General features: G+C 44.5%; 1 protein-coding gene across 2 annotated transcripts; it reads left to right on the top strand.

The window, feature by feature from the left end:
• Positions 1-1153: 1153 nt before the first annotated feature.
• Positions 1154-12220, top strand: rnf126 (ring finger protein 126). 2 transcript variants are annotated; one of them, XM_088907785.1, is made up of 9 exons: positions 1154-1265; positions 4442-4500; positions 5838-5898; positions 7122-7312; positions 8540-8608; positions 9242-9311; positions 9578-9671; positions 9805-9920; positions 10716-12220. In XM_088907785.1, exons 1-9 carry the CDS (start codon positions 1191-1193, stop codon positions 10863-10865), a joined length of 885 nt encoding a protein of 294 aa, XP_088763911.1. In that variant the 5' UTR covers positions 1154-1190; the 3' UTR covers positions 10866-12220. The 2 variants fall into 2 exon arrangements, with proteins under 2 accessions (XP_088763911.1, XP_088763910.1); XM_088907784.1 differs by having other exon boundaries at positions 7077-7312.
• The last annotated feature ends 1389 nt before the right edge of the window (positions 12221-13609 follow it).

The raw sequence follows: 13609 nt of genomic DNA, 5'->3' as shown, positions 1-13609 counted from the left end.
CCAGGATGTTTCTCGAAAAGAGTAGGGGTGTTACCCCGGTGTCCTGGCCAAATTTCCCCCTGACCTTTACCCATCATGGCCTCCTAATAATCCCCATCTCTGAACTGGCTTCATCACTCTGCTCTCCTCCCAGCTGAGAGCTGGGGTGTGGGATTGGGTAGCACACCGGTAACATCTGGAAGGTGCCTTCGATTACAACTGAACTTTACACGATCTTTACCTACGTTTCTACCCCACAAAATTCTCTTTCGAACTATTGTTAGTGATGTATTTGTGCAGTAATCCCGTTAAACGGAGATAAAATGTCATTTTTTACTGTGCAGCTCTGGTCATTCCCAGCACCTTTAGGGTGCGATGGCGCCCTCTGGTGGCGGAACACGTTATGTACCGCAGAGTTACAGAGACGATTACTTGGGGTGTTTGAATCAGGCGTCAGCTACTGCATTAATATTTAATTGCAGTGATCCTACTGGATTTTTAGATCCAGTGCGGCAGCCATAAATCCTAATTCCCCAGTTAAAGTCTGATTCTCCACTTTCAATTCCTAAATTAACCAACCGCTTGGTTTGTCCTATACGCATATTAAAACACGATAGAATGTTCTGTTTGAAAATAAATCGGTAACCAAATGTAAAATAAATGTAACCATTGTTCTTAACAGTAATAGCATGGCAGTATAATATCCTTACACTAGCTGACACGAACTGTTTTCTCACCTGCTATAAGCTTCGATTTTTGTCAGGGACAGATATGGTTTAATTCCTACAGATTTTTTTTATAACTTTATTCCTTTATTATAACTTTGTATTGCTTTATTGTCCCCGAGTGGAAATTTGATTTTCAGGCAGGTAAAAAACATGACGCAATACGTAACACATTTAACACCACACGAACCCATTAACAAATAAGAATCATACATAAGACGAAAAAAAACTTAAACTCCTTTAATTATATTGCCCTTTTGTGTATTCAAAGATGTCTAGCACGTTAAATAGACATTCACCATTGCTCTTCTTTGGAGATGGGGAGTATTGTCTTCCTGTTGAGACCTCAATGTTGCTGACCGCGCAAAGCGTAGCTCTGAAACGCGTTCCGTAATTCCTCCCCTGCCGTCAATGATCTTTGTCCCCGCCGGCTGTCCGTACTCGGTCTGTCTCGGTGTGTGTGTCTGTCTCGCAGAGAGCTGGAAGATGGCGGAAGCTCCCCCACGGCCCGGCCGGTTTTTCTGTCACCGGTGCTCGGCAGAGATCAGCCCCCGCATCCCGGTAAGAGCCGTGGTCGAGGGTGGGACGGGGTAGCGAGACGCCGGCGGCTGGCGGTCGGGTTATGTGAAAAGCAGGCGCCGTAGTGGGCGGTTTTCGGTGTCCGTGGCTGCCCGGCGCCGTCTGATTTAATCGGTACGCAAGGCCTCTCCGTTTCCAGTTCTGTGAGCCGTGCTACAATACGAGTGCTACAATACGAGAGCCCAGCCTTTTCAGCAGCGATGCGAGCAGTGCAGAATGTCATTTCAACGCTTCGGGCTTGGAGGCGAAATGAAACGCGTCGCTTAAGGCCATGACGGTTGAACGGAGCTTTTATTTCGCTCGTGTTCTTGTCGACCCCAACACCGTGCCGCCGAGTTCGTTCCTTCAGCGTGATATTGAAATCACACAGCCTAGAGCAGACAGCGGGGAGACCGTCTTCATCATCCCCAAGGGGCGATTTGTCTTGCAGTAAGCGATTTGTACGAACGCGTGTGTGCGAAATGTGTGCGTCTGCTGTTTTTACGTTAAGTGTGCTCTTGGGGTTTTGAAAACTGCGAAGAGACACCGAGACGTGTCTTGAGCTTGAGTGAAAGTTGGTTCAATTCTGGAATCTTCTCTGCTACGTCTATTTTTTTTGTGCAGAACGCAGTTAATTATTTGCAGGAATTATTTTTGTTCTGTCCCCCAAAATCTTAAGACCCTTTTTTTCAGTTGGATAATCTGTGAGCTGTTTGAAATCTTTTGGGCTTCTGCGTCTGACAAAGTATTTCTTTTTCAAGCTCTTACTGTATATTTGTCCTAGAGCACTACGGTGCGTTTGTCTTTAGAGTTAGATCAGGAGATCGGTGTTCAAGTACTGTCATTACTATCGAGTCTGGGTGGCTGACTTAAATGGTACTTAAATAAGATGGTCATTTTCACTTGATTCGATAATGCATGAATAATTTACCGGCATGGTTATGATGAATCTCATTCAAGTGATGTCATTTGCACTAACAAGATGAAATTCTGTAAATGCAATTATGTTAAAAGAATGTACATCTTAACACATTATCTTTGATCATAACTGTTCCTTTAAAAGATCTGCGCTTGTTGGAATCTTAATTTTACTTGTACATTTTTGCTTTGTTAAAAAAAAGTCAAAGTTTCAGGCTTCTCCTGTTGATAGCAGCGTTACTGAAGCCAGCTGCATTAAGTGTGATTCATTTGCTTACAAAATCCTGAAACAAAGTCTCCAAAAACCTGTCCTAAACATTCTGCTGCCTTTCCTGAGCACATCAGCATGGTGTGCTCTGGGCTTGGGAATCTACAGCCTGCATTTTTCGTATTGCCACCACCTCCAGTCGCCGGCTGCTACAGTTCTTTATTATAAGAGATCCATGTGTGACAGCACTGAAGTGCACCAGAGTTGTTCTGAAGCCCTTAATGAAGAGCAAAGAACTTGGATCGGCAACAGATTATTGCATTTAGGTGTATATTATATGCAAGTGGTAATCTGAGAATGTCTTTTCAAGCTACAGTTATTCTTGATCAGGTCTGCTCTTTTGCACGCTCTTGAACTAATCACTTGGCCCTTTGTCTGGGGAGGGGTTCCATTCTGTGTTTACTGCCAGCCTTTTTGAATCTAAACACTGCCCAGGTCTGTTCAGTGTTGCTGGTCCCGAGACTAGAATGTATTCTGCAGCTGTGTGAACCCTCTGGTCTGTTGAACAAAAGCACCCGACCACATCTATCCGAAAGTCCCATTCAGTGTGTTTAACGGTTGGAACAGTGGGCTCGGGTTCTGGAATGATCCTTAACACCACACGGTCCTATTCATGTGGACCTGGTGTTGTTTGTTTTTTTTCCCCTTTGTTTTTGTTTGCCTACTGCTGGGAAAATGTGATTGACACTAAACAAACTCCTGGCATCCTCATTGGTATTGAAATAGTTTTAATTTGTCTGTGAACACCTGGAGTCAGTGCAGGAGACCCTTGCTGCAGTGACTGGGACAGGACAGGCCTACCATCTGACTTACAGTGCTTTTTATCTCAGTGATCTGGGATTGATTGTGAGAAATCATTCTCAGTAAAGGTCTTAACAACTGGTGCTGGGTGACACCAAAGTAAGAACGAAAAAAAAAGTTTAGAATTGGAGTCATTTCATGACTGGATAGTACCGGATATCGAAGCACACCTGCTAAAATGAATTTTCTTAATTTACAGTAGAAGTGTCGGTATACAGTTGTAAGAAAACCAACAATTGAGTGGCTCAAACAGAACAAATTCTTTATTTTAGAATGGCCAAGTCAGAGTCCTGACCTCAATCCCAATGAAATGCTGTGGCGTGATCTGAAGCAGGTCATTCAAGCAAGACATCCCAAAAATATACTTAAACTGAATCAGTTTTGTATAGAGGAATGGGCCAAAATACCTCCTAACCGCTGTGCGGGTCTGATCAGCTGCTACAGAAAGCATTTGGTTGATGTTATTGCCAAAAGAGGAGATGTGTTGTTTGTTAAATAAGACTGTCTTTATTTATTATTACGACTTAGATGAAGATCAGATCACATTTTAGGAGCCATTCATGCAGAAAGCCAGATAATTCCACTTTTTCTTTCACCTCTATATTACTCTTTGTGCGTCCACCTCAATAGACGATTATACATTGAGATCTTGGTAGATGTGCAAATCTGATTTTGCAGAATAGAATTGGAAAATTGTGTCTTCTGGAGCACTTTAATGGCAGAATCTAAACATGAAAACATTGTTGGGTTCATATTGTAATGGTATTGGCGCTCCAGTTGTGTTGGATATTCTCGTATTGGCTGGGGTGAGAGTTAGCTTAAAAGATCCCACTCTGGCTCTGTGCAGATTAGATTGTATTAACCCCTGTGAGGGTTACAAGGAAACGGGGCTCATCAGAACCCCCAGATACCATTCTCTCACTGCAATTGAACATCTGTATGAAATGAGGCAGCAGTGTGGCGAAGTGGTCCTGGGCTCGTACGTGAAAGGTGGTGGGTTCAAATCTCAGGCGAGACACCGTTATTGTAAAGCAGAGCTCAGCACATCCCCAGAATGACTCCAGTAAAATACCCAGCTGCATAAATGGGTGCAGATGTAAACTGCTCTTTGTATAAAAGCAAATAAATGAGTAACCCGACAAACGATTGTGTTTCTGCATCTATGGCTAATTTCTTCCCTCTTTGCTTGCAGGAGTACACCTGCCCACGGTGTGAGTCTGGGTTCATCGAGGAACTGCCAGAGGAGCAAAGGTATTCCTGTTGGCCAGCGGGGGGGGGGGGGTACTAACTCTTATTTGCCACACAGCACTCAGACACAGGGAGAATTTCCTGAGCAACCTGTCTGTAGTTAATGTGATGCTGGGGTAGAGTAGTAAGAATGACCTAGGGACAGTAATGAACCAAAATGGAAGTATAGACCCACACAGTCATTTTCACAAAAAAAATCTGTAACTTTTATAGAGTTTTAGTTATTAAAGCCCTAGCATGTATATCCAAGAGAGGCTTTTGTCTTCCCTCTCTTGGTATAGCCTGCATATGAATAAAAAAAAATCATTGTCTTGCCCAAATAGCTGTTTAACAAATTTAATAGAACATGGTATATTCTGACTGAAGGAGGAAAATATTCCCCAACCCAGCTTTTGGAGAATTGTCCTACCGTCCTCTCTATAAGATTGTTGATACCCACCGACGGTACAATGTAGGGTCTTGTGACTTTTTAAAAAAACTTTTTAACTGTTTTCAAGCAGCTGATGATTGAGTAATTCCTTTAATAGAATCGGGATTCTGGTCCTCTGGTACCAGAACCACATCTCCTTGCTCCAGTTCGTACACAGACAACGAAACCGAGCATGACTGTTGCTGTGGGTCAGAACTAGTGCTTACTGTAACATGTTTTTTCCTGCACTGCTGACGCACAGAATGTAAATCTCTTGCTTTTCTAAAGTGATGTGTGCAGGCTTGTCACCCCACTTCAGGTCCTCACCATACATTGCATGAGTCATGATGCGGAGTCAGGTGGTCTTTTGTGTTAGAGCATCAGTGTGGCCACAGATTAGAGGAGGCCATTCTTCCCTTCGTGCTATTTAGGTCTCTTGGCTCTCTCTTCGGTCTGGATCAGAGGTGGGAGGAAACTGGCGCTCGCAGTAACGACCCACGAGAAACTGGGAAGAAAACTCCAGTCTCGACAGAGACAGGCATCCTAATCTGGAATCGATCCCAAGCCCCTGTAGCTGCAAAGCAGTAGTGCTAACCAGTTTGCTCTGAGCTGCCTGTGTGGTTCTGGAAGCGTGTGAAGAAGCCCTGCTGATTCCTCTTGGGACCTGCAACTCTGTGTGCAGAAATAATTACATTTTTAATTCTGAAATTCAAAATCCGTTCTTGGTAGAAATGCTAATCTGGTTTTGCCCCTATCGATCTCGTGCTTTACTGCGTCCCTCTGGTGTTAAGGCGCCCGTTTTTCCAAGTTTTTCTTTTTTGGAAGGGGGTGAAATGGCAGTGACAGTAGGAAAGAATGTGCTGCGCTGAGGTTTCAGGCCTCAGCTCTCTTTCTTTTTCTCAATTTCCTCTCAATGTGTCTGTCTGACCAGCACTGAAAATGGATCAACATCCACCACCTCTACCAGCGATGAGAACCGACACCTGTTTGAGGTTTGTGAGTGGCTTGTTTTCAGTTTGTGGTGTGTCTGAGCAGATATCGGCTGTCTGAGAGGTTGACGTTAGGAGTCTTTGTTCATTTGAGCTGAAAGTCAAGTCTGGGGAACCTTTAGGGAATTCATCATCCTGGTGTGGAAGAGAGACGAGGCGGTACAATGCTGCCTCTGTGTTGTCTGATGAAACAATGGGAAATTACACTTATAAAATGTTCTGCTTTGACTTGAGAGCTTCTGTTTCTGGTTTATAGATTGATATCGCAAATTTGGTTTTAAAACCAAGGAGAAAAAAAATGGATTAAGGTAATTTTAAATAAAATGTACATTTTTGTCTCCCTTGAGCATGCAGATAAAAATCCAAGTTAAACATGTTGGGGTGGGTGGTATTTTGAAAGTAAATGGTTATGTTGTATTTATCCATTAATGGAACAAGTAATAGGTTTATTCCATGCTGGAAAAAAAGAAGAAAGAAAACACAACGTTTCAGCATGGAATAAACCTATTTTTTGTTCCTTTGCAGCCTACGCATGCTGACACAGCTACCCACCTGAACTACTTTATCCATTAATGCTAACAATGTTCAAGGAGGTCACTTACAAGACACTGCAGAATGGATGTCTCAGCATGGTGTTGTGTGGTGCCTTTGTTGTTTTAGCCAATCAAGCTGTAAAAGAGCATCATCAATTGCATGAAATTTCTCAGGTTAAGGCAGGTCTGTAGCTGACTGGGACTGGGATTCTTTTGCCTGAGCCCAGGTGACTAGCTGACTGTAATTCTCCTGATGGTAGAGGCAGCTATAGAATTAGCCGTAGCTGGCCAGTGTCATGCCCTAGACGAACTGGCAACTCTCGCAACTTCCTGGGACCCTGCGGGCTTGCTGCAAAGTCAGTGAGAGACGAGTCACTCCCTTTCTGTAAGGCCCTGGAGAACTTGCAGCATATGAAACATTGAAGGGCTTAATGGGTGAGCAGGACAGAGGAGCTTGTCTTCTGACCAGTACAGGATCCTTCAGCTTGAGCCAGCATACGAACAAACAGCAGTTAAGTACAAATTGGAGTGAAAAAGAACATTATGGGAAGGGTTTTAAAAATAACTTGCTTGAGATGAATAGTTTTGAAAGGAAAGAAGGTGCCAGCTTGGTTGTTAACTGCGTGTGGGCCTGCCTCCCTCCCACAGAACGCGGACCAACACCTGTTTACTTTCCCCCCCGGGTACGGCCAGTTTGCTCTGGGGATTTTCGACGAGGGCTTCGAGTTCGGTTCGGGCCTGCCCTCCGAGGACAACCGGGAATCGGAGAACCGGCGGGAGCGCGACCTGGGCTCGCGGCAGCGGTACGGCGCCAGGCAGCCGCGGGCGCGGCACCTGCCCCGGCGGCAGGCGGGGAGGCACGAGGGAGTGCCCACGCTAGAAGGGTAAGCTCCCGCTGGTCCCGGATCATGCTGCGAGGGCACTGAGCCATAACCCACAGCGGGGTTGAAGCCTCTCTGTTGTGGCAGCTTGGCGGCAAGTGAGCTTGCAGAAATGTTTACTGATGTGGCAGAAAACAAACACACACTGGAAGTCTTTACCCGTACCTCTGCCTTTGGAGCGGTGGCTCTGTGGCTCAGGATCCCCGCCTGTATCTGGAAGGTTGCCGGTTCAAATCCCGCGGCCGGCAGAGGAATCCTACTCCGTTGGGCCCCTGAGCAAGGCCCTTAACCCCAGCTGCTCCAGGGGTGGTGTACAATGGCTGACCCTGCGCTCTGACCCCGTGCTTCTCTCTCCCTGTCTGTGCGTCTCATGGAGAGCAAGCTGGGGTGTGTGAAAAGACAAATTCCTAATGCAAGAAATCGTATAGGGCCAATAAAGTGATCTGATCTTATAAATCCACTCACAAGGAGCAGAGAAACACTAACTACCCACCCAGCCGTCTGCACGCATAGCTGGCATTACCAGGCCTCTCTTTCGTCACCGCAGCAAAGCAGGGGCTTTGAAGTGTAGAGCAATTTACATCGCACTTTACATGTCGACCTGTCTTGCGTTTTAATTCTGGAATCTTCTCTTCTCCATCTGTTTTATTTTTTGCAGGACCCAGTTAATTATTATCGGGAATATTTTGTTCTTTCAAACAAAATCATCCCAGTACTTTACATGTAGTTTTCTAGACCTGAAAAGATAAGGGCCCTTGTGTTAATGTCCTTGCTTTGTAGTGAATATCTTTTTTGTTAAATAGTAGATTAAAGAGGCAGTGAAGGTCTATAGGAACACAGGAGTCTAAATTGTTGTTTCTGACTTTATTTTGATTTAAGGAAAATACTCTTATTCTCCGACTTTCATTGAATTTAAGGAACAAGTAAAGGTTTATTCCCTGCTGAAAAGAGAAGAAAAGAAACGGAACGTTTCGGCTGTGGAACCTTCTTGAATATAAGGATACCACTGTTGTTCCTAACTTTACTTTTATTAAACTTAAACATGATCCGAGCTCCTTGCTGCAGAGTAGAGATAGTGCACTGCATTCCTGATGCTTTGTTTTGGCTTGCAGTCCTTGAACATTGAAAAAGCCACAAGAAGAAAATGCAACACCAGAATTTATTGAAGCCACCGTGCATCCACAACTTGTTTCTGGGTTTAACTCAGTTTTGTTTTGTCTCCTTGCGCAGAATTATCCAGCAGTTAGTGAATGGAATTATTGCACCAACAGCAATGCCAAACATAGGAATGGGTCCTTGGTATGTACATTCTCAAGAATCTCAAGAATGTTTTTGCAGGCGTGCAAAATGTTTGTTTTTTTTCCCCATTTGATAATGAAAACGTACTGTGTATGCCCTATGGGCGTTTAGTAGATTTCTGTGCTGAGTAGAATAACAAAAATGAAGTTTCTTAAAAGATGTATATGGAAAAGTGCATATGCTGTATGGTGTTGAACTGCATGCTCTTTAAAACAGTTAACTGAACTAAGAAATGCTCCTCATGGGGCGTGAAGGATAGTAGTTTATTAAAGCAGTAGTTTATTAATTAGGCATTACGAAGTGGTCTTATAACTGAATCAAAAAAGAAAAAGCTGCCTTCAAAGGCTTGATGTAATTTCTCTTTCATGTAGGTGGGAGGCATTATCTGCAGTTGCACTGTCCCCACTGTAATCGAAGGCCTTTCTTTCTTTCACTGCGTTTGCTGGAAGGTGTAAGCTGGTCTCAGTGTAAACACTTATACATTTGCTTACATAAATATTTGAAATAATTCCATTTGAAGTGTTAACTGCTCCGAAACCACCAGTGCGGGTGCTTTCGGGAGCTGCGTGCAGGGCCTTCTGATCTGTATGCCTGTGAGGCTGGCACTGCTGAGCCCTTGTCTTCTCTTTGCAGGGGCATGCTTCACTCCAATCCAATGGACTATGCCTGGGGTGCCAATGGACTTGATGCAATTATAACACAGGTACACGATCTCACATTGTCATCAAGAGCTGCAGTCTGCAGCGCAGAGTCTTGTTGTCTAAAGCATCCGGTTCGAGGAGCAGGGTCCTTGGTGCTGGGTGACCTCTGCTTTTGCAGGCTGACTTTCAGTTGTACTCGAATTTCGGACGGATCTCCCCCACTCAGGTGGTTTTCTTCAGAGCTGCGAGCTCAGCTCATGCCTTGCCGTCGGTTCTGACTCCCCCTCCTTTTTTCCCCCCCCCCCCTTTTGTGACCCGCCTCTTTCAGCTTTTAAATCAGTTTGAAAACACCGGCCCGCCCCCTGCTGACCGGGAGAAGATTAAGACCCTCCCCACAGTACAGATCACAGAAGAACATGTAGGTACGTGGCCCTCTGGTGGAGAGCTGGCCTGGAGTCAGAACTTCAGCGCTGGATCAGTTTAGTTAAAAAGGGGGTGAAAGCAGCCATTGTTGAAATGCATATGGCGATTGATTTTATGTTTCTTTCTTTGCAGGTTCTGGTCTAGAATGTCCTGTTTGTAAAGAAGATTACAGTGTAGGAGAAAACGTTAGGCAGCTTCCATGCAATCATTTGTTTCATAATGACTGTATAGTACCTTGGCTGGAACAGGTAAAACTCCTTTCTCTTCCGTCAAGCACATCGTGTCAGGTAGTGCTGCACGTATTATTAGACTGCATTGCTACATTCATGTGTTCTCATAGCTGTGTACAAATGTTTTTCTTTTCTTTGCTGTGCATTGTAAATTAAGTGGAAGGTAATTCCTGATATGCAGTTCTTGCTGCAAAACTGCATCCCCCTCCCCCCCAGTTATTAGTGATATTTTGGGGGATATTTGTCAATATCAATACTGCATTACACTGACTTGAAGAAAAATTCCTCTTGGTATTTATTGAATTGCATTCAAGCTGACTGCTGTATTGGTCCTATGGCAAATCAGCAGTCTGGGTTGGGAAGGAATTTGTGAGTTGGTTTAAAATATTGATCCTAACATGTGGTGACGCATACAGTGAGGCGGAAGGTGTTCAGACTTATACCTTATACCTTGGCCAACGGCATCTCTGCGAGCAGCCGGCATTTCCGTCTGGCTTCAAAGTGTTCGGCAAACTTGTTCTGGTCCTTTGGCGAATGTTGCACAACTCTGATCCTCAAGGGCCTTTGTAGGTTGTCGTGAGATGGTCCTGCTGCAGAAAGGCTCCGGCTGAGCTAGTGCACTCAGCGCAGTTCTGTAGGTTACAAAGGAACAAGGAAAGATTGATTCCACGCTAAAAAGAGAAGGTCTTCTTCCGCTGTATGTATGTGTTTTTGTGGTGTTCTGTAGGTTAGACCTCTGTGCCCCACTGCGGTAGTATTTTTCAATTCATTTCTTTGTTTTTCTGTTTCTCTCCCCAACTCTCCCCCCCCCAGCACGACACTTGCCCCGTGTGCAGGAAAAGTTTAAGCGGACAGAACACGGCCACGAATCCTCCGGGCCTATCAGGGATGAATTTCTCCTCTTCCTCCTCTTCATCGTCCTCCAGCTCGCCCAGCAACGAGAACAACACCACCAACTCGTAAGCCCAGACGCCTCCCTCTCCCGACCAGCAGGGAGAGCGCTGGCCCCATCGCCCTTCATCGCGTTCAGGGCTCCGTGTGCGGCCCGTGGCCCAGAGAGAGGAGGGATGCGGACGGCACCAAGCTTTCGTTTTTCTTTTTTTTTTTTTACCATTTTCGTTTTTCAGCGCAAAAGAACAAACCATCGCCCCCGTTTTCAAACTAAACAGAGACGCAGCTGCCGGAAGAGCAAGGAAACTGAGAAAACTTGCAGGTGCTTTCGGGAAATCAGGAGACGGATCGAGTCAGATCTCCGGTCGACGCTACGGGGGGAAAAAAATTCCCAGGAGTACTGTGCAATCTAGGGGAGTCATTTACCTGGTCTCTGTTCTCAGAGTACAAGGAAGACACTTCTGTTTTACATAAAAATGTGTAATTTTTTTTAAAAGAGAATCTTCCTAAGGCTGTACAGCCAATGGTGGCAATGGAGGAAAAATTTACACGTGTAAATAGATGCCTAATTTTTTTTAATTGCTCTGTATTCTGTGCAGCCAAGAGGGAAGCAGGAAATCTTGTGGACGGGGAAAAAAAAAACTGCTAATTTGGAAAGTTGCGATCACACTGGGATTAAAGGTATTTTGTTTTTAAGACTCCAGCAAAACACCCCCCTCCCCACTTCCTTGAGATTTATTCGGTCGTCTTGACAGCGGGGACGTGTTCGCCTTGAGGAGGGGAGTGGGGGGGGGGGGGATCCAAATGGGGGGGGGGAAAGGCGCTGGTGGGGAAGCCAATTTTAAGAATGAATTCCAGGGCCAGTGTTGTTAGTGTTGTAGCGGGCTGACTGGCGGCCCTCCCCACGCGCCGTACGCCGAACTTGCTCGAACGCTGCTGGTTTGTTCCTGACTTCCTCCATGGGTGTGGGGCCGCTCCTCGGGGTGAAGGGGGGTTGGGTTGGGAACGCGCCACTCCGTATTGAACTGAGTGAGCGAAGAACGGTCCATCGGCTCCGCGTCTCTCCCAAGTCCAGTTCCCACACACACACACACACAACGGGCGTACAGCGAAGCCCAGCTAGTCCCGTGCCCGAAGAAGACCAGGGCATCGGATTCGCAGAATCTGGCAGCAAAAGAAACACGAAGACGCTGCCTTTGTGCATTAGTGCTCTGGGGGCAGCAGCTCCTTTTAAATGGGGGAAAGGGTTAGCACTTGTGTAGCATGAGCAGCATCCAGCCACACTCCTAAACTCATTTCTTCTTTTGATTTGTCTGCTATATTCCAGGAAATCGGGTTCAGAACCTAAGTGGTTTTTTTTCCCTTTTTTAAGTTATTCTAAGTTAAGGAATCATTTTTTTTAAACCATAATAAAAAAAAATAAAATGAACTATCCGGGAATCATGAATGGTTTGGAGGGGAAGTGGACGGGAGGGGAGGGGGGGGGGGGGAGGTGTAGTGAAAAAATGAGGAACTTCTCTCGTTTATTACTCTGCACCCTGTCAAAGACACTTTGAGCAAAATTCAGCAGTTTGCCAGTTCTTTAGAGCTAACCCAGGCCCTAGTCTCAGTCGTATGGGTCTGGCCTTGCGCTTGATAACCAACAATTATTTTGAGTACTGTCTGAACCGAATTTTCAGTTACAAGATAATTATTAAAATATGATCCTTTATGTTACTGCTCCTATGTATCCCGTGCCTTAATGTGCAAAAAATAAGGGAATGATGTGACCAGTTAACACCTAGGGAGGGAGCCCAGGAACCAGAAAGGGAGTTTAATTTTTCCAGAAAAAAAAGTGTATTACTAATTAACAAGAGAAATAATGTATTATTAACACGATGAGTGTCGGGACATTTGTTAAAGTGGTGGATTTAACGTTATTACATTTTTATAAGTTCTATATTCTAGGCAAAGTCAGGAAAAGTTAAAACCTTCCTGTTATTCATTAAGAGCTACATGCATCTACAGAAGAAACAAGACTGCTGCAGGAGCACCGATGTGATTGCAGCTATTCCTTAAGGAAGCCGGCCATTGTGATCTTCATCCTGTGCCTCTGTCGACAATGCACTCAGTTTATTTTTTAATGGAAAGAAATGAACTTTTGAAGCTTACTTTTAAAAACATTATTTTCCGGTTGTAAAATATGTCGGGATTGTTTTCATTGTACTTTAAAGATGTCGTGTTCCAGAACAAAGTTAGTTTTAAACAAGCTGTTAGGATTTGACTTTTAAGTGGATGGATGAGCATCGGGCAGGACATGATTTATAATAACTGCAGTGGGGAATAGAATATAGGAACAAGTACAGGTTTATTTGATGCTGAAAAGAGAAGAAAGAAAACACAACATTTCGGCTGTGGAGCCTTCTTTGGGTGTAAGAAAGATAGGGCAGTCGGCAAAGATCCAGGATATCTTATCAGCAAAAATAGAATATAGTAAGTACATCATTAGATTTTCAAGAATACTGAATCTGGAATTGCACTATATGCAGAAGACACCAGATGGCGATGGTGTACCTTAGCCAGGTTTTTACACATCACCAGTCAATTCCTAGTGCCTCTTCCTATTTGCTTCCTGGTCAGAAGACCTAACTTAAATTATTAAAATATTACACATTTTCTTCTTCTATAATAGTCTAAAGGTTCTTTGGAGAGAGTTTATGATAGATGCCTTTAAGATCTCTTGGCGATAAGAAAGTGAATTTATTTTTAAATGTGCTCGAGAAACTTGAAATGGTCAAGGCATTTCACAAAGAGAGAAAACTAGCGAGTTCTGTTTC

This window comes from Atractosteus spatula, chromosome 28, assembly GCF_055471065.1.
Source record: "Atractosteus spatula isolate fAtrSpa1 chromosome 28, fAtrSpa1.hap1, whole genome shotgun sequence".
Classification (NCBI taxonomy): domain Eukaryota; kingdom Metazoa; phylum Chordata; class Actinopteri; order Semionotiformes; family Lepisosteidae; genus Atractosteus; species Atractosteus spatula.
The sequence above is the reverse complement of the archived record's forward strand: the minus strand, read 5'-3'. Positions and strand labels throughout refer to the sequence as shown.

What these genes read in the sequence shown, in the direction of transcription:
- rnf126 (XM_088907784.1), top strand. Translation starts at nt 1,191, where the DNA reads ATGGCGGAAGCTCCCCCACGGCCCGGCCGGTTTTTCTGTCACCGGTGC. An exon ending in GAACTGCCAGAGGAGCAAAG is followed by an intron (nt 4,501 to 5,837) that starts GTATTCCTGTTG and finishes CTGTCTGACCAG; the next exon opens with CACTGAAAATGGATCAACAT. An exon ending in TTGATGCAATTATAACACAG is followed by an intron (nt 9,312 to 9,577) that starts GTACACGATCTC and finishes CGCCTCTTTCAG; the next exon opens with CTTTTAAATCAGTTTGAAAA.